The following is a 19,405-nucleotide window of genomic DNA, read 5'->3' as shown; positions in this document are numbered from 1 at the left end:
AGCAAAGACGCTGAAGAGAGGGGCAATGAATTCCCCTGGGACCCCTCCCCAAATGGCCCTGAAACTGGCAGGCAATGGGAAACCCGCCCCAGGCTTGGCAGGGCCCTGGCAGAAGCTCAGTGCCGAGGGCCAAGGGCCTGCCAACCTCACTCCCCCAAACAGCAACCAATTGTCCCAGCGGCGCCCAAGTTCCCTGAAGACCTCCCAGCGGCCACTCTCTCACAGAGACACCCGCTCTCAAAGGGGCCAGCAGTCTGGCTGCTTCCGGCTACGACCACAACCAAGGAGGATGGACCAGCATGGTGGTCCCTGCTTCACAGGAGGCCCCGGGACTTCCGAGCCCTGATGGGAACTCGCAGCTGGGTGCTTGGTGAGGAGCGGGCGAGGACAGATCCCGGGGGCGGGCCAGTCCTCCTGGCATTTGTATGCAGGTGCAGGCCCATGAACATGAGCTGGAATCTATCAACAGAAAATAAAACACTCAGGGACAGAAGCCTCAGAAGACAAACTGCTGCAGGGCGAAGGTGGCAGCCCCCCTGCTTGCTGGGTGTGCAACATGTCTCAGGCCCACTCTGGATAGGCATTCATCCAACCCTCAGACAGGGAGATGGGAACTGTGGGCCCTTCACATCTCAGAAAAGGAAATGAGGGAAGCCATTTGCCCAGAAGAGGGAAGCCGGGATTTGAACCCAGGTCTCCTGGCAAGGCCTTGACCACTGTGCTACATCCTAAACCTCCCTTGATGGGGATGAGGAGGGGCTGGTCACCAGGAGTCACATTCCCACGAAAAAGTCTCATTGGTGCCCCCCAGAGCAGCGGGTCTGGGTCCTGCTGCAAACCACCTGTGTCAGAATGGGATGCACGGAGCTTCCTAGAAAGCCCGTTCCCAGGCCCATTCAGACCTGCTGGGGCTACATTTTTCACATGATGCTACTGGATTCCGAAGCACACTGGAGTTTAAGAACCACTGGCTTAGGGACAATTCTGACCTAGACGGAACTAGCGATTTATTTGTCAGGACAATAGACCTTGAGCAGAGCTGCCTGTGTGGGATCTGGAGGTGACAATAAAAATGGCTGTGGATCGGTCATTGAGTATGTGCTAGGTGCTCTTTTAAGTGCTTCATTCTTATTTCATCCTCAGCACAACTCTATAGAAGAAGTAATAGTATTATCTTCTCCATTTTAGAGATGAGAAAACTGAGGCACAGGGAGCTTAAGTGTGTCCTGCCATCCTGTGAGATGCGTGCAATTGTTTGGAGGAGGTCTATCTTCCATCTGGGTGATCCAGCACCTGCTAGGTGCCCTGTACCTGCCTGCAGCACTGAATATGAACTAGAGCATCCCAAGGGGCAAGCTTTGGGAGCACTCCTGTCCCAACTGCACCCCCACACACACATCCACCTTCCTAGGCATAGAGTCTCACTTACCCTAGCGTGACAGAGCAAGGTGCCACCCCCTTCGTCTTCTTTGTCTATAAGCAGAACTCCTACTATGGAGGTATTAGAGAAATCGGGTCTAAATGGGGCCACTCAGACAAAGCCTTAGGAAGTGGATAGGAGAGGGGTCAAGTTTTGGGATGTGGGTATGAAACCCACCTGGATCCACCACTTGAGCGCTACACAGCCTTGCCTGTGCCTTTCATCCTCGTGTCTGCCTAGTGAGGATCAGAATTGTATGTAATCATGTGAAGGTGAAATATGCAAACTGCCTGTGCACAGTGGGCCTCCCTGTAGTATGTCACTGGTGAAACATACTAAGATTGATGCCACAACCCCGTCAGCAGAACATCTCTGACCCCTCCTTCCAGGGCTCGAGCTAGGGGGTTGTATGTGCCTGGCTGGTGCTCAGGCCTCCTCAGCTGGAGCCTGGAGCGGGAGGCCTGTTTGCTGGGTTATAGGAAGATCTGAGCTGTAGAGCTGGTGCCGGCGAGGAAAGGTATTTGCATCAGATAATGGGTAAAGTGTCTTGTTATTCCATTAACTTGTGTAGCAACGACTGCGGCAGAGGGAGGGAGCATTGGAAACCCACAGGGTAGGCAGGGGATGAGCTCACTGACCCACAGCTAAGCCAGGACTTCCAGGGAGGCTCATCAGCCTCAACAGGAGTTATAGGGCTGGCTTTTGGGCAGAGGGGTGTGGGTGAGGCTGCCCCTTGTTCCAGAACCCTAACCTTAAGGTAGGGCCCCAGCTGGGGGCAAAATCAAGAAGCACATCCCAGGCACCACCAGCAACAGTGCCTCACCCTCCCCCACCCCTAATTGACCTCTGAGTCCCTGGGGCTCAGGGGCTCTGACCATGACCACAGCATGCAGCCTCCTGAACAAAAGCACAGATGCTGGAGCCACCCAGCTGGGAGTTTGAATCCCGACTCCACCCTTACAAGTTTGATAAGTTGCACAGGCACCTAGCATTGCTGGGCTTTCTATTAAATGGGATACTACTACTACACTCATCCCTCGAGGCCATGTCATCACTCCTCTGACAAATCCCATGGAGTCCCTGTCACGTGCTGGTGCCGTCTAGGCCCTGGGGACCAGCAGGAAACAACAGGGACTGAGTCTTGTTCTGACGAAGTTTGCATTCCAGGTGGGGGAGGGTGCACATAAACAAATAAAAGAAATACGAGAAAGTGATAAGTGCTATAAAACTTGGAAATGGGATAACGAGGGGCCAGGTGTAAGGAGGAGGGGTCTTTTAGAGAACGAAGGAAGGATACTCTGGGAGGAGGCATTTGAACTAAGGCACAGGTGACATCAACAGCCTTGAAGGGCCCCAGGTTGGATACATTTGAGGACACGTTGAGAGGCACATTTGAGGAGAGGATGGAGGCCAGCGTGGCTGAAGCAGAGTGGGCAGCAAAGACGGACAACCTCAGGATGGAGAAGAGTGGGGACTGGCCACATAGAGCAGCGTGGCTGTAGGATTCAGTTTGACTGGAAGCACCATGGCAGTCCCTGGAGGTTCAGAGCAGGGGAGGGACGTGATCTGATTTTGATGGTTCAAAGGCCTCCTGGCTGCCGGTAGGGGATGGATTGCAGGGGCCAGGGTGGTGCAGGGGAGCTGAAAAGAGGCTGGTACAGCCATGGGTGTGAGAGCAGCTGTGGTCTACGAGGGCAGTGCGGGGGAACATCGGACGAGATGGTGGATCAGGGCTGGGCTGGGTTTTAAAGATACTGTCACAGGACCTGAGGATGATGAACAGGAGAGGGAAAGGGAAGGGACAAGGATGGCACAGGTGATTGAGACTGTGTATGTTGGCAGAGGGTTTTATTGAGCATGGCCCCTTGCACACAGTAAATGCTGGTAAACACTGCCCATTGGGAAAGCATAGTGTTCTATACTAAGCACCACCTTCTAAAGGGACCAGCCCTGTCGATCAACAGAGCGGCATTTCTGGTCTCAGATTCCTGGACTGGGCCACATGACCTCTGAGGGGATAACAGAGGACTCCACGCAGGAACAGGTCGGCCAGTCACGTTGCCCAACATGTGCGATGACAGTATAAACACCAGGGTGACTTGTCCAGGTCACTGGGCTTATTAGGGGCAGAGTGAGACCCGGAAAGCAAGTCTCTTGACCCTGTAAAATGCCCTCTGGGATCCAAAGTCTGAGATTCCCAGGTGCAAGTCCTTCTCTGGACCTCGGGCTTCAGTAGCAGTGTCCAACCTTAGGGACTTTGTGTTTGCTGTTCCCCTTTCTGGAGCCTCCCATGACCTTTGGATGTCATTTGGCCTCTCTGTGCCCTCTCACCCTGGCAGTGCTGCAGAAGTCAGCCTTCAAAACTGACCCACGCCTCCCTGGGCCTGCAGGGTTTCACAGAGCTGGGCAGCAGCTTGGGTTACCCCTAGGGTCAGGTCATCACCATTGCCTCATTTCCTTCCACAGCCAGCTTGGAAGGATTCCCCAGCCTTGTGCCAGGAGAGGCTGGCACGGCTGCCAGAGCCCCATTCTGTGGCACCATAGGCCCTCACAGGGACTGCCCTGGCTCCTGGTGGCCAAGCCACACAGGATAGAACCACCTTTCCTGCTGGGACACAGCCCAGGTGGAATCCCCCTTTCTTTCTCGTGGACCAATCAGATGTGAGTCAGGGACTCTCTCATTAACAATTTTCCTTCCTTCCTCCTCCCCTGTTATGAGGCCAGGAGCAGGCATCGACCTGCATGGCAGGGGAGGAGAGGTGGAGCCAGTTGGAGCAAATGCCCATTATGCCTCTTGCCTGGTAAGGTCACCCAGGAGCCTTGAGCCAGCAGCCATTCCTTCCTCCATCTCCAAGGGTCTGGCCTTATGCTAGCCCCCGACTCAGGACAGACTTTACACTTAACCCCAAAGCAGTCCCTGCCTCACTTCGGGCCAAGTTCAGACAAGAGGCAATCAGGGACTTAACTGGCTGCCAGAGAAGGGCAGCCGCCTGGTTATTAAATATTAAGTGGCAAGAGCCTGAGAACGTATAATTGCAAATGAGACTCTGAGGCAGATGTTGCCAACAGCTTGGACCGGTGCATGCAGTTGGGACCAACAGGGGATTTCAAGTACCACCAAGCCAGGCTGCTGGCAAGGGCCCCACATTTGCTGGGCACCTGCTGGGTACCAGGCCCTGAACTGGATGCTACAGGTAAAAAGATTAATCAGACATGGCTCCAGCTTCAAGAGGTTCCCTGTCTAGTGAAGAAGTAAGCAAGGGCTCACAACCACAGGTAATCTCGGGTGTAGTGTGGGCCCCAGGGAAATAGCTAGAAGGGGTTGGAGAATTGAGGCTTTAGAGTGGAAATGAGCTGACTTTGAACCATACGTTCAGTCAGTTAGTCATTTAACAAACATTGGTTCAATACCTAATGTGTGCAAAATGTAGATTCTAGGAAATAAAGTATTAAATAAACCAAACTTTCTCATGGTGCTTACAATTGAGTGAGAGCGTGTATTCCATGGATGAACAAGGGTTTGCACCAAGAAGAAGAGATAAAAAGGAAAGAGAGCCTGTGCAAACATTCAGAAGCATGAAGTCAAGTAGATTCAAGGTGAAAAGGGGAGTTCACTGCGGCTGGACATGTGTGAAAGGGAGGGAGTGAAGGAGGAAGCGAGGGAGGGGATGGCTAGTAGCCAGAGCCTGAAAAGCTGCCACATTAAAGAGTGTAGGTGAGTCCTGGAGGATTTCAAAGTACAGTGCAATGCCCTCCCTCAGGGACAGTCCATGGCTCCCGGGGTTCCTGAGATAGGACATAGCCAGTTTTTTTTGTTTTTTCTTTTGAGACAAAGTCCCGCTCTTGTCCCCCAGGCTGGAGTGCAATGGCGTGATCTCGGCTCACTGCCTCTCGGGTTCAAGCGATTCTCCTGCCTCAGCCTCCCAAGTAGCTGGGATTACAGGATTACGGGTGCCTGCCACCGAACCCAGCTAAATTTTGTATTTTTGGTAGAGACGGAGTTTCACCATGTTGGTCAGGCTGGTCTTGAACTCCTGACCTCAGGTGATCCGGCTGCTTCGGCCTCCCAAAGTGCTGGGATTACAGGCATGAGCCACCGTGCCCGACTGGACATAGTCTACTCTTTTAAGCAGTAAGAGGAAGCAATAAGAGGAAGGAGACACCTCACTGAATATCCTGGGGCATGCATGTGGCTGCCTGGTTAGCCACCCACCCCCACCCCAGACTGGGTTACTGAACCTCCACCAAGGGAGGATCTCAGGGGAACCGAGCCCCGCCCCTTTACTCTGCCCACACCTGCAGCCTGTGCCAGCTCCTGAACTGCTGAGAACATATCCTGGGAACACAGGTGCCTTTGTCTTTGCCAGGAACTCAGTCCCTGCAGAAGGTGGCGGTGGGGAGAGTAATATGAGACCCCAGACCCTTCAGGCAACAAGTCCTTGTCCAGCAAGGGAGCCAGGGAAGATTCCAGTGCAACACTTCCAAGAATGTCCTCACTGGCTGGACCTCAGTTTCCACTGCCCTGCCCGGAGCCAGGGTGGGGTGGACTGGATGAACTTTCAAGGTCATTTCCTGGCCATGATTCTATACAAAGAGAAGAGGGACAAGAAGAACTGCACGTGCATGTGAAGATGCTAAAATCCCAGGAGGATTAGGGTCCTTGAAGAGGTTCTATGAGTCTAGAGTTGCATTCGGCTGAGATTCTAGTATTCTATAGTTCGAAAATTCCGAGAGTTTAGAATCCTGTGATTCCAAGACTCTTACTTGATTAGGGGAAGGAAGACATCGTAGTCATCACATCCTCTTAATACAATTCACGCCTCTGGAAAGAACCCCACACCCATAACTCCAAAGCCAAGCAGGCTTGTTTTCCCCCTTTCTGCCTTTAAATTGTCTTTTCGCTCTTTGGTGTCTGCTCATCTGCACACCCCCACTCCACAGTCCCTCCTCCAAGCCTGGCAGCCACACATTTGCCATCTGCATATAACCCAGTGATTAGCACAGCAGAGCAGGAGAGGAGGGTGTGGAACCCATGCTGCCTGCCAGTCAGACGGCCTTAAGTCGACCAGGCTGCAGCGAGTCACCCCAGCTCCCTGAAAGGGCTGAGCAGGGAAGGGAAGCACACTCCTGCAGATTCAGACACACACACACACAGAGACACACAAAGGAGGGCCCCAGGCACACAGACACACAAAGAAACAGAGAGAGATGTGCACGCACACACAGACAGTGCAAACAGCACACGCCCACACATGTGCAGCACTCACACACATGCAAACAAACCAGAGACAGACACCCCACAGTGACATACACCTGGGCACACAGGCAGAAACACAGAGAAAGACATGCACAGCGCACGTGCATATTTGCAGTGCAACACATACACACACACTCATATACAGCCACACAGCAGAACACATGATGCATGCATACACACACATATGTACAAACACATGCAAATAAATCCAAACAAATAGATACAGATTCAGAGTTACACAGATCAACACACTTCCAGGGGGGACAACAGCACTGAGTTGTTAACACACCTCCAAATGACAGTTGTCAGAATCACCCTTCTCATCCTCATCTTCCACTCGCTCTCATTCATAGGACATTATTTAGGACCCACTCTGCACACAACCTGGCACTGAGCCCCTGGGAGATCCCAGGGCTCTGACACAGGAGTGTAAGAGGAGGAGCAGTTCAGTCAGTTCCTGGGAACTCAGAGGCAGCTAGAATACAGATAGGCACTGGGCTCAGGAAACTTCCCAGAGCTCTACAAAATAGATTGCCTGGAAAGGTAGTGAGCTCCCCACCACTGGAGGCAATCTAGTGCAACCAAGGGTTTTGGGCATCAGATGGGAGAGTGGGTGCCAGGGGAATTGAAGGTCTTTAAAATCGATTCCAGCCCTGAGAGTCTCTATTTCTATCAATTCCACTGGGCTTCAAAACAGTGATCTTCAAAATTTTTTGTATCATATTCCCTATTAGCAAAAATGTTTTAAACATGTATTCCTCAATGTATATTTGATACTTGTTACAAATTTTTATATATTTCTTTGTTGTGTACTTCATAGAACACACACAAAAATATAAAAATTTGAAATAATGGATAAAGGTATATAGATCACTACTTTAAAGGACAGGTGAAACTGAAGGGAAAGTGATATAACATTTATTAAGTCCCTCCTGTGTGCCAGACTTTTGTTATATATTATTCCTTTGAATCTTCAAATAGCTCTGTAAAGAAGCTATCATGAATTTTCCATTTTGTAGATGAGAAACTAAATAAGACAAATAAAATCATTTCCCCACAGTCTTGCCACCTGTAGCTGCCACGGCTGGAATCTGGACCCAAGTAAGCTGGCTCCGGAGCCCACTGCCCACGCTGACCGCTCCCGTGTCATACAGGAAGCAGGGAGCTGGGGAAAGACCCATTTGGTTTTGGAGGCAACAGGCTGAGTGGAGGGCCTGCACAATTTGTCAAGAGCCCTGAATGAGGGCCTTGAAGCCGAGCAACAGGTATGATTCTCAAACCACAGACACAGCTGGGCCAGACGTGGCCATTTCTTTCCTTTAAATCTTCACTGCTCAAAGGGCAGTCCAGGGACCAGCAGCTTCAACCTCGCCGGGAAGTTTACCAGAAATGCAGAATCTTGGCCCCGCTACAAACCTACTAAGTCAGAATCTGCATTTAACAAGAATAAAGTTTGAGAAGCCCCAAATTACTTAAATTCATCTGGTCTGTGAATGCATCCCATGGGGGTGACGTGAAGCAAGCCCAACCTTGGTCATTCTTGGGGCTCTCTCCTCTCCAGAGCCTGCTCAGATCCAGGGTCTTAAGAGAGTCTCTGGACATTTGAGGTGGCTTCCACAAATCTGTCCACACTGCTTGCCTGCAGCTCCTAGGCTCCTAATCCCACAGTGGCTCCCATCTGGCTCTGAGTAAAAGCTGAAGGCCTCACTTTGGCCTGCACGGCCCAGCAGACTGGGCCCTGCTTCCTCTCTAACCTCATCACCTGCCTCACTCCTGACAAGTTTCCCGTTGCCTGGCTGCCCAGCTGCGCTTGAACTTGTCATCCCGGGGTCTTCCCAGGGTCTTCGCACTGGCCATTCCTTTCACCTGGTGTTCCTGTGGCTCTCCTTCGTACTTTCCTTAGGAAACCACTCCCTGAGTGAGACCTCCATGCATAGAACAACATCCCCTCCCCCTAACTCACGTGTTTATCTTTCCATCTCCCTCACTAGAATGCGAATGCCTTGAGTGCAGGAACTGTGACTATCTCATTTCCAGCATCCAGCTGAGCTCCTGGCCATAGTAGGTGCTCAATAAATATCTGTTGACTGACGGAGGCTGTGCCCATTGTTCCATGCTGAGGGACCCTCATCTCAGCCACCCTGTGAGGTTGTGGGGTCTTCCATGAGGGCAGAGGCCTTGAGACACAGGTATGGCTACCTGGAGCCACCATGAGGCCTGCCCTGGAGGCCTTGTCCCCTCCCCAATCCTGCTGGGGTGGGGGCAGCACCCCCTGTCAGCCTGACCCCCTCCAGCTTCTCCAATGTGCTTGCCCCCAACCTCTCCCAGTCTTTCCTGGGAATCTCTTTGGTTTTAGACCTCACTAAAGACTAAGGGGCCTTCATTTTTCTGCCTAAATCCCTGCAGCACCTGTTTACTAAGCCCAACTATTTGCTTGAAGCCGAAGAGAAGAAACATAAAGAGGACAAACAGACTAATATTTTCTAACGTGGCCTGTCATGCCTACAGGCCATGAGAGCTCAGGCCACCCATTTCCCTCTCTGCACCTCAGTCTCCTCATCTATTCCCAGAGATTCATAGGGATAGTTACCACCTTTTTTGCTGAAGAGGGAAGGAGACACAGTGAGAAAGAAAACTATAATGGTGGAATTTCAAGTATGAACCAGCCCAGGGTTGTAGGCATTGGGGCAGCAGGGTGTGAGTTGGGAGTAACGAGGGAGACTAAGGGATCTGCTATCAAAAGATCTGGGTTTATGGCCTTGCTGTGCCACTAACCCAGTATGTTGGTCAGGTAGAGCCTCTGTTTCCTCATTTGTACAGCTATGAGGCTCCCATCAGGTACAGACCAAAGAGCTCCGGGAGACTTCCCAATCCACTTCCATCCTTGCTCCAGCAGCAGCGGCAGCTTGAAGGCTGGTGTGGCCAACTGCTACCCAGAGGCCATCGTCCCAATCAGAAGCTGCAGCAGCAGAGAAAGTGGTATGTGTCATTTAGGCTTTCCCTGAGCGCCAAACCAGTTCCTACCCAGGGACAGACACTTCCTCTCTTGGGTACAGGAATGAGGCCAACTAGAGTCTTGGCTTCCCTGCCCAGGAAAGCAGCCGGGAGTTCAACGAGGACACCTGTTCCTTCAGGAAGCCCAGGCCACGCCAGGCCCTCAGGGTGGCAGAGCCTGAGCCCCTGGATCCAGCCACCAGTGCCCTCATGGACAAAGCTGCATCCTGCTTCCTGCTCCTTCTTTCACTCTACCAGTAGTTTTGCATGAGGCCCTGCTCTGTGTGGGCTCAGCTCCAGGTGCTGGGGAACAAAGGCAAAGAGCTCTTATGGAGTTCAAACATCAGTGGGAGACAGCCACGCAACCAATCAAATGTATAACATTGATATGCTGTCAAGAAATGGAAATGCTATCAAAAAATAAAGTGGAGTAGGGAATAGGAAGTGATGGGACAATTTTAGCTGAGTGGTCAGGACATGCTTCTCGGCAGAGGTGACATTTGACCAGAGACCCTAAGGAAGAGTCAGGGGCAAACTAGGCAGCTAGCTGAGGAAGAGGGTTCTAGGCACAGGGAACAGCCTGTGCAAAGGTCCTGAGGTAGGCACCTGCTGGGCATGTTCAAGGAATATTGAGATGAATTAACTGCAGTGGAGTGAGCAAGGGAGAGAGTGTGGGGAGACCAGGTCAGTGAAGCAGGGTATCACAGGGGGCCTTTTGAGCTGCATCGAGAACTTCAGGTTTTACTCCAAGAGAAGGAATGGAAGGCCACTGGGGGGCTTTTATTGAAGAAGCAACAAGGGGTGAAGTCCAGGAAGTAGGGAGCCAGTGAGGAAGTGACTGCACTAATCCAGGTGAGAAATGAAGGTGCTGGGACCAGAGTGTGATGCAGTTGGGAAGGAGTGGTTGGATTCTGGGTTTATTTTGAAGGTAGAGCCAAGAGGATTGGCTGGCAGGGAAGAAAGAGAAAGAGATGAGTCAAGGAGGGCACCAAGGTATTTTGCCTGAGAAACTGCATGAACAGAACGAGATGGAGTAGGCAACAAACATCATTCTCAGCTGCCATGCATTGGTGCATATTTTCTCTGTCTCTCTCTATCTCTGTCTCTCGATCTCCTCTTTATGCATTAATCCTGCCCTTACATATTTTCAGATGAGAAAACTGAGGCTGAGACCCATTTGAGATCACACAGATAGTGAGGGGCAGAGTCTGGAATTGCATGCATATCTCTTAGCCACCGAGCTATGCTGTCCCATCAGAACTGGAGTTAGCGTCATCTGTTCATTCCTTATTTCATCCACCAGATCCTTGTGCGTCTAAGACCTTTCAGCAGGCCCGGTGCTGGGCACCAGAGAAGAACCTGGAAATCATCAAGCCCAGGTCTCTCAGTGATGGCTGAGGCAATCAGCTCTCTGCCCCTGCAACACCACCAGTACAGGGATGCCCACCCAGAGGTTTTGGGGAGGGCTCAGCTCAGCACAGCTGGGCTCGGCTCTGGGTGGAGCCAGGTCCCCAGAGCCTGAGAACAATGTTTAGGGTCTGACAGTGTGGTCCCACCCTTGATGGGCTCCTATGAGCTGCCTGCCTGCTGCGTTGCTCAATTGCTGACTTCCCCAGGAAAGCACTAATTACGGCAAAGCTCCCCTGGGCCCTGGCTTGGCAATCTGTCACAGCCCCTAGGCTTCAGAGCACTGGCTACAGTCTCTACAGCAAGCCAAGCGCTGTCCTGCTCTCTGCCTTCATGCTAAGGGGAAGACAGAAACCAGAGGGATGGACAGACTAACCAACAGGGAAACTGGGGCTTGGCTTACAAAGGAGTCTCACCTTGGCTTGAATGGCAGTCTATTCAGCAGTTCTCAAAGTGTGATCCCTGAATCAGTAGTATCAGTATCACCTGGGACCGTGTTAGAAATGCAAATTTTCAGACCTTACCTAAGACCTACTGAATCAGACACTCCATGGCTGGGGCCCTGGAATCAGTGTTTTAACATTCCCTCCAGGGGCTGTTGGTATCAGCTCACATTGTAGAACCAAAGCTCTGATTCCTGTACAGCTGTGGTTGGAGGGAGGCCTGTGGAGAGGTGATTATGAAGTGGGATGGATTGAAGCACAGGCTCATAGAGACCCACCTTCAAATCCAGGTTGTGCCAATTCCTTGCCCTGAGATTGGATCGTGGGCAGAGCACTTCATTTATTTACTTATTATTTTTACTTTTTTAGATAGGGTCTCGCTCTGTTGCCCAGGCTGGAGTGCAGTGGAGCAATCATAGGTCACTGCAGCCTAGAATTCCTGGGCTCAAGCAATCCTCCCACCTCTGCCTCCCAAAGTGCTGGGATTACAGGTGTAAGCCACCATGCCCAGCTCAGTTTTAAAATTTAATACATATTTATTGACAACCTACTGTTTACTGTTGAAGGGCCTGGGGCTGCAGCTCTGGGACAAAACAATGGCAGTGGCCAACACTTAACCTATATTAACTCATTTAACCCTCACAAGAACCCTTTCAGGTAAGGTCCTATCATTACCCCAAAGGAAGCACAGATCATCAAAATAACTTGCCCTACGGGGCTAGTCTGAGAGACCACTGGAGTGCAAGCCACTAGGATAAACTGACCTGGAGCTAGTTAGGGAGACAGAAAAAATGCAATGGAGACACACAATATTAGCAGGTCGTGATGCATGCTATGAAGATAAAATAAAGTAGGGAAGAGGGTAGGGCATATTGGGCAGGGGTGGGGGTGACTACTTTAACAGGGTGGTCTGGCAAGACCTCTCAAGGAGGTGGCGTGTGAGCAGAGCTGCCTCATTTGTAAAATGAGGGAATGATTAGCTCACCCTCCCAGGTGTGGTATGAATGTCACAGTCTGTAAAGCATAGTAGATGCCGAACAGATGGGAATTGTTTGGAAAACTGAGTTCAAATCCTGACTGGTTTGGCAACCCAGAGAAAGGGGCTGTTGTGAGCCTTGGAGATTATCCTTACTCTGCAAGGGCCAGAGGACACAGCAGGGGCTCAGTAAGGTCACTCCCATCTCCCATCCCCCCACCCCACTTGTTCCTCAGCCTGGTGAGCAGCAAGCAACTCTTGGGGCAGTTGGTTCCCTGGTCCAGGCTGCCCAGGAGTCCACGCTGTTTTTATTTTTATTGTTCTGGCTCCACAGCTGAGACCTCTAACTCCAAATGGCTCTTCTTGCCCAGAAAAATAGGTCGTTGGCAGCTCCAGCCTCCTGGCAGGCCTGCCTGCTGACGCCAGCCCAGGGTTACGGGAAGTGGGGAGCAGAGCGCGGGCAGGGCTGGAACCAGGTGAAGTTGGGCTGTGCAGGTGCCAGCGTGCCCCACAGGGTGGCCCTGGTGAAGTCGTGTTCTGTCTCTGGGCATGTTTCCTCACCTCTGGGAACCCCGTGGAGTTGCTGAGGCTTCAGATAACGTATTTCAAAGGGCCTAGAACACACAAGGATGTCATCCACCCCCCTGCAATGGCCAAACTCCAGATAGGCCCTGCCATGCTATCATGGCTGCTTTCACTTCTTTGTCACTATTGACCCCATCATATCAGAGTTTGTTATCCCCATTTCACAGATGAAAAGACTGAGGCTCAACATTTTGTTTTGCCCAAGTTGCATAAGTCAAATCGGCAAAATCTTGGCTTCCAAGCCCCTGATCTTCTCCTCCTCATGCCCATTTGTCTTCTTCCCTTGACAACAGGGAAGGAATGTGATCTGACTTCTGTGCAAGGATTCCTCAGGCTGCTGAGTCGAGGAATCGACAGAAGGCACAAGGTGGAAATAGGGCGCCCAGGTGAGAGCGGTGGAGGCTCAGACGAGGGCGGAAGCAGCGGAGGTGCTGAGAAGTGGTTTGGCTCTGGTTGTGATGAGAAGGCCCAGCAGGCAGGATTTGCTGACAGATTGTGCCCTCTAGGAGTAAGAGGAAGAGTCAAACAGAAAATGCAGGGATGCAACCACCCCTGGCTTCCCATCTCACCTCCTCGGTGAGACCTTCCTTGATCCCTTTTCAAAATTGCAATCTATCCCTCTCATCAGCGCTCTTGGGCCGCTTCCCTGGCTAATTCCCCCCACCCCGTAGCACCCATCCCATTTGAGGAACTTATCAGTTCATTTCCTCCCACTAGAATGTCAGCTCCTTGAGGGCAGGGATTTTTATCTGTTTTCCAACTGTTGCATTCCCAGTGCCTGGCACCCAGCAGATGCTTAATAAACATTGTTGAGTGCATGAATGAATATGTGTGAAGGCAGTTAGATTTTAAAGTAGGGCAGCCCAGACCTCTTGCTGTGGCAGTGGCTGATTCACGTCAATTATCTGCCATAATCTCTCTGTGTGGCCTCAGACAAGTTGCCCCTCACCTCAGTTTACCCATGGCCCGTGGGTCTCAGTGGCTTCTCAGCCTTGAGATTGGCCAAGGATGATTTTTATGTGGACAGAGAACAAGGGCCAGGGCCCCCTCCTGAGGGAGAGGTGAGGGAAGCCCTGCTGAGCGCCTTTGCCAAAGGTACTATATATAAATAGCAGGTGGTTCAATTATTATCTTTCCCTAATCCCCAGTTTCCTAATCCCTGGGCAGGTTTGTGAGTGTGTGTGTGTCTTGGGGAATTGAACAGCAGAGCCTTCTGGAAGTCCAGGGCAGGAGGCTGCCTCTTCTCTGACTTCATCAGCAGCCTCGATCTCCACTCCCACCCCAGATAGAGTCTGGTGACAAATTTTCCCAGGAGCCTCCCTGGTCACCTTCACGGTCTAGACCAGATGTGGCCTGAAGAGATGGAGACCTTCCCTGCCCCCACATCAGATACCAGGATAATCCCAGAACAATATCCTTTCTCATTGGTGCCCAATTCCACGCTCCTCTCTCCAGTCCACCCTACGTTTGGAGAGTGGCCTTTTGTACACATAAATCAGACATGGCCCTCCCATGTTGAAAACCCTCAAGGGGTCTCCCAACTGCAGAATAAATGCAGGCTCTTTACCCAGGTCTTGGAGACCATCCCACCCTCCCCACTCCTGCATGCTGTGCTCTCTCTCCTCCAGCCTAGCCGCCAGGGGCCTTCCCCTCCTTGTGCTGGGCCCTCTTCCTGGAACATCTTTCTCCCCAAATCTTCCCCTTGTTGATCCTATTTGTGATTCAGCAACCCATGTCTCAGGGAGGTCCTACTGGCCCCCTTATCAAAATACGCTCACCCCTCTCCTTCTCTAAGTTCAGTCTTCTGTTCTTCATTAATTATTTCTACTTGTCCACTTATCTGTCTCCCCTACTAGAATATAAATTCCTCATGGACAGGGACCTCGTGCTCTCCCACACCCAAAGAAATGAAAATTCCCTTGCACTTCAAATGCTGCCCAAAACCCTGTGGGTTCTCAAGGACTGCTGTCAAACACTTCACTTATTTATCAAATGCTTATGCTGCACTTGGTATATGCTAGGCTCTTTTTAACACGTCTTACAAATATTAACTCATCTAATCCTCACAATTGAGACTCACGCTGGCCTCACTTCAGATGAAGAAGCTGAGGCACAGAAGAGGTAAGGTACTTTCCAGTCTACCCAGCTCATAACAGTAACCAGGGGATTTGAACCCAGGGAGTTCAGCCCATGTTCTCAAGTGTGGCACCCTCCCTGCCCCCCTGCACAACAGCAGGACCAGGCATTTAACCAGGAGGCTTGGGGCAGGAGGGGAGGTGGTGGTGCTACTTTGCATAGGTCTTTAACCTGGGAATCAGGAATTCAAATCTTGTTGCTACCCCAAGCTTTGCTGTGTGGCCTTAAGCAAACCTATTCCCTCTCTGGGCCTCAACGTTCTGTCCATTTACAGGGCTGGGCCCTCTCTCACCTTGTGTTATTCCTACCCTCTTAACTGCCACTGCGTGAAGCAAAATTCTCTCCCATTAGCAGCGGGTCTTGAACTCGTGTTCCTCCCACAATGCGGAGCCTACTTCTGCCAGGTGACCAGGACACTGACACTCCCCATCACTGACCTGGCTGCTACAGGAACGGCGTTCCCTCCAGGAAAACCGAGATTCTGTCCTCTCCAACTCCAAGCCTCTGGCTCCGGCTCCCACCCCTCATCTTCTTCCGGGCCTGTCCTTCTCCTGGAACCCATGCCTTCAGGGCCCCGCTCTCCCACACACGCCCCCTCCTGGGCCTCCCCACCCCCTCAATCTGCCCTCCACCACCGAGACACCTGGCCAGGGGGCTCCCACCTCCCTGGGAAGGCCCCGGCCCTTCCCCTCTGGTTCCCCGCCACAGCCCCCTTCTCGCTCCCTCTCCTCCCCGCTCCTCTTTTCCAGGCGGCACCGAAGTCCTTCCTACACACACGCTATTTTTGTACCATCACTCTCTTCTTCCTCTCCCCTTCCCCCTGCGTTCACTTACTTCCTTCTTTTCCTTCACCTCGGCCCGGCTCTGAAAGGATCGGGCCCCTCCGGCCCGCACCCATCCCCAAGAGGGGCCTTCAGCTTTGGGGCTCAGAGGCACGACCTCTTGGGGAGGGTTAAAGGCAGACACCCCCCGACCCCCGCGCCTCCACTCCCCGACTCCTTCGCCGCCTCCAGCCTCTCGCCAGTGGGAAGCGGGGAGTAGACGCGCGGCCAGAATCCGGAGGCGAGGGGAGGTCGGCCGCAACTTCCCCAGTCCACCTTAAGAGGACGATGTAGCCAGCTCGCGGCGCTGACCTTAGAAAAACAAGTTTGCGCAAAGTGGAGCGGGGACCCGGCCTCTGGGTAGCCCCGGCGGCGCTTCTAGTGCCTTCCAGCCCTAGCGGGCGGCGCAGGTCCGAGCCTGGCAGGGACGGGGAGGGGCAGAGCGGGACGGGTCGGGGCTGGGGACGAACCGCGCGGGCTTCTGAACTGGTACATCGTCGGAGCCGGAGGCTCGTCTAGTCCCGAGCCCGAGCGGGCTGCGGCGGCTCGCGGGGCCGCCTTCACGGGCAGCAGCCGGGGGCCCGCGCGGGGGTGCCGGGGCTCGGGCGCCGGCGCGGGGGGCGACGCTGCCCTCCCCGGCCGGGCGCGCTGCTCGCAGCCCTCGCTCCCTCCCCCGGGGCGCGCTGCTGGCTGGCGCGCAGGCGGGCGCTCGCTCGCCGAGAAGGTGCCGGCGGGGCCGGAGCCCCGAAGCCTCCCCGGGCGGCGGGAAGACGGGAGGAGGGGGGAAGGGAAGGAGGGAGGGGGCCGGGCTGCCGGGAGGGCGGGGGCAGCGGCCGGGACTGCGGGCCGGGAGCGAGCTCAGCCGCCCGCGCCGTGTGGAGCCCGGGCGGGGCAGGTGGGCAGCGGCGGGGGCGGCTCCGCGCGGCCGGGCTCGGCCGTGCTGCCCCTCGCCCCTGCTCGCGCGGTCCTCTCTCCCGCGCTGTCTGTCTCGGTCTGCGCGCCGCCTCGCTCACTCCTCGCTCGCTCGCTCTCCCCCTCTTTCTCCCCCTCTCGCCTCTCTGTGTCTCTGGCTCTCTGCCTGGCTCCCTTGGGTCTGTTTCTCTCTCCTGCCGCCTCTCTCTGGCCGCCCCTGGCTTTATTTCTCGCGCGCTTGGGGTCTCTCCCCGTCTCCGTCTCTCGATTTCTCCTGGGGGGCGGGGAGGGGGGTCTCCAAAAACCGCGGCGGCGACGGCGGCTCCTGAGCCGCTCCAGGCGCCCGTTCCGGAGTCGGGGGGAGGCCCAGCCGGGAGGGGGGAAGGGGGGGAGTCTTAGTCATTTCCCCGCTCCAGCCTGCTCCCGCCCGAGCGCGCACTCACGGCCGCTCTCCCTCCTCGCTCCGCAGCCGCGGCCCATGGAGCCCGCCGGCCCGGCCCCCGGCCGCCTCGGGCCGCTGCTCTGCCTGCTGCTCACCGCGTCCTGCGCCTGGTCAGGTAAGCACCCCCCGCTCCCCACCGCTGCCCTCCCCAAACTGCGGGCTCAGGCCTCTCAGACTAGCACTGGGACCCATTCGGCTAATGCTGAGCAGTAATAGGGAGAGAGACGCCTGTAACCAGCGTTATAGATGCGGAAACTGAGGCCCAGAGAGGGCCAGCGACATGTCCAAGGTCACACAGCCAAGGGTAGAATCCAAGTCTCTTCTCTGAGAGTTTGTCTCTGTGGACTCTGACTGTGTGCACTGTGCTGGGCACTGAGACAAAAGAGCTGAGTTGCTTCACTCAGCCCCTGCCCAGTCCAATGGGGAAGGCTGACTGACAGTGGCTTTCAGAGTAGGGCGGTCCTCCTTCCCCAGAATCTCTCCCCATGGACATACGGCTTTCCACGTTTGACTTCAGGGTGTGAGGGGAGGAGGTGAGGGCAGAGGTTCCCCCAATGCTGCCTGGAATGGAACAGAGACAAGCTGTTGCAATTAGGGAAGAGTGAGCCCTCCCTCTGGTGCGCCAAGTAAACCAGTGTTAGTGTGTGCCTGGGAGAGAGGGAACCGGGAGGCCACGGTAACCCCACAGCGAGCTGCTGCAAGCAACAGATCCTTATGTAAAAACACGGTGAATTGTCCCTGTGGTTGCCAAAGCCTCTCCCTGGTGGTCTTGCTCCTCGAGGCGCTCCCAGCTCCCACTTCCTCCTGCCTTCCCCGAGCTTCCAGGCAGCTCCCTGCAGTTCAGGTGCTCCGCGGGGATGTTACCTGTGGCTCTGGGCATGTCTTTCTGTTGGCCTACATCAAACACCTGGCTGTCGCCGGCAGGCGGGCTCTGAAGGCTACTGTGTATGTTCACCAAAGGGTGAGGTCACCATTCAGGAGTCCTTCTTCTTAAATGGGTTTTGCAAAACCATGGGTCTCCTGGGAGGGCACTGGCTTGGGGGCGGGGGGAGCAGAGAAATGGCGTTAAGGGAGTTGGGAGGGAGAGAATGGGGATCCTGTTTTTTGTTCTCTTGAAGCTATGTTGTAGGCAGAGGGGTCTCTCTGTACCTCCCACCCTTGAGGAGGGAAGTAAAGATGAGCTCAGTGTCCAACACCCCCTTTTGCATTTGCCTAGAGATGGTAACCATCTGATAGCAGGGAGAAAGGGAGAACTAGCAAAGAGTGGGTGGAAGAAGAAGTGGGGGGTGGACAGCTGCTTCTCCCTGCCCTGCAGTTTCCCCTGAAACCCAGGAATTCACATAGGTATCACCCCACCCCACTCCCCCCCAACCCCACCCCCAGTTGTTTTCAGTTATAGTTGGGTCCTTGCTGGGTGGAAGGGAGCACTGATACAGTTCACGTCTCTCCAGTGAGTGGCATCTCCTATCTGCTCCTTCCTGCCTGAGCCGGCCATTTGTACCCTGCAAAAGTCTGAGTTCCTGCCCTGCCATCCTTCCTGGCCTGGAAATGCACAAGTGTCAATCACAAGTGCTTAATTTTCCTGAAGAAGGGAATTGGGCCCCAGTTAATTTCTAAATGTCTATTCCAGACCCTTCTCCGACCAGGAGCCTGTGGTTCAGTCCCTGGCAAATGAGCAGTGACGCTGATTAGCAAGTGTTCAGATGGGCAGCCTGCCTTTCCTGGGGCACTGGCTGGGAACACCAACACCTTTCTTGTGAGCACATCTCCCCCTTTTGCCTATAAAAACAATCTATAAAATGGTAAAGATTGGGCCATAAAACTTCCGTTCCAATCCATTCAGCATCAATAGCCTGAAAAAGTGGGAGCAGCAGAGGGGCCAAGATTAGCTCTGAAATAAATAAATCTTAGGAGGTAAGAATGAATTTCTTGGTCGAGGGTGGTGGGGAAGGGATGGGGTGCGACCGTCATAGCTCAAGCCTCCCAGCATCCTTCAGTCTCTGTTCTTCGGG

General features: G+C 53.7%; 2 protein-coding genes across 10 annotated transcripts in view; one reads left to right on the top strand and one right to left on the bottom strand.

Moving 5' to 3' along the window:
• Positions 1-10,430: 10,430 nt before the first annotated feature.
• LOC141407778 (uncharacterized) lies at positions 10,431-17,431 on the bottom strand. The gene is made up of 3 exons (XM_074003188.1): positions 17,391-17,431; positions 16,510-16,992; positions 10,431-13,584 (listed from the first exon to the last, which is right to left on the bottom strand). Exons 1-3 carry the CDS (start codon positions 17,429-17,431, stop codon positions 13,266-13,268), a joined length of 843 nt encoding a protein of 280 aa, XP_073859289.1. The 3' UTR covers positions 10,431-13,265.
• Positions 16,383-19,405, top strand: part of SIRPA (signal regulatory protein alpha) — a 45,832-nt gene continuing 42,809 nt past the window's right edge. For 4 of the 9 annotated variants that reach the window (XM_074003154.1, XM_074003153.1, NM_001284750.2 and 1 more), the window contains 2 exon segments: positions 16,383-16,449; positions 17,421-17,508. In XM_074003154.1, the coding sequence (XP_073859255.1) occupies positions 17,430-17,508 (79 nt within the window). In that variant the 5' untranslated portion in view covers positions 16,383-16,449; positions 17,421-17,429. 9 annotated transcript variants of the gene reach the window in all.

Source organism: Macaca fascicularis, chromosome 10, assembly GCF_037993035.2.
Source record: "Macaca fascicularis isolate 582-1 chromosome 10, T2T-MFA8v1.1".
NCBI lineage: Eukaryota > Metazoa > Chordata > Mammalia > Primates > Cercopithecidae > Macaca > Macaca fascicularis.
The sequence above is the reverse complement of the archived record's forward strand: the minus strand, read 5'-3'. Positions and strand labels throughout refer to the sequence as shown.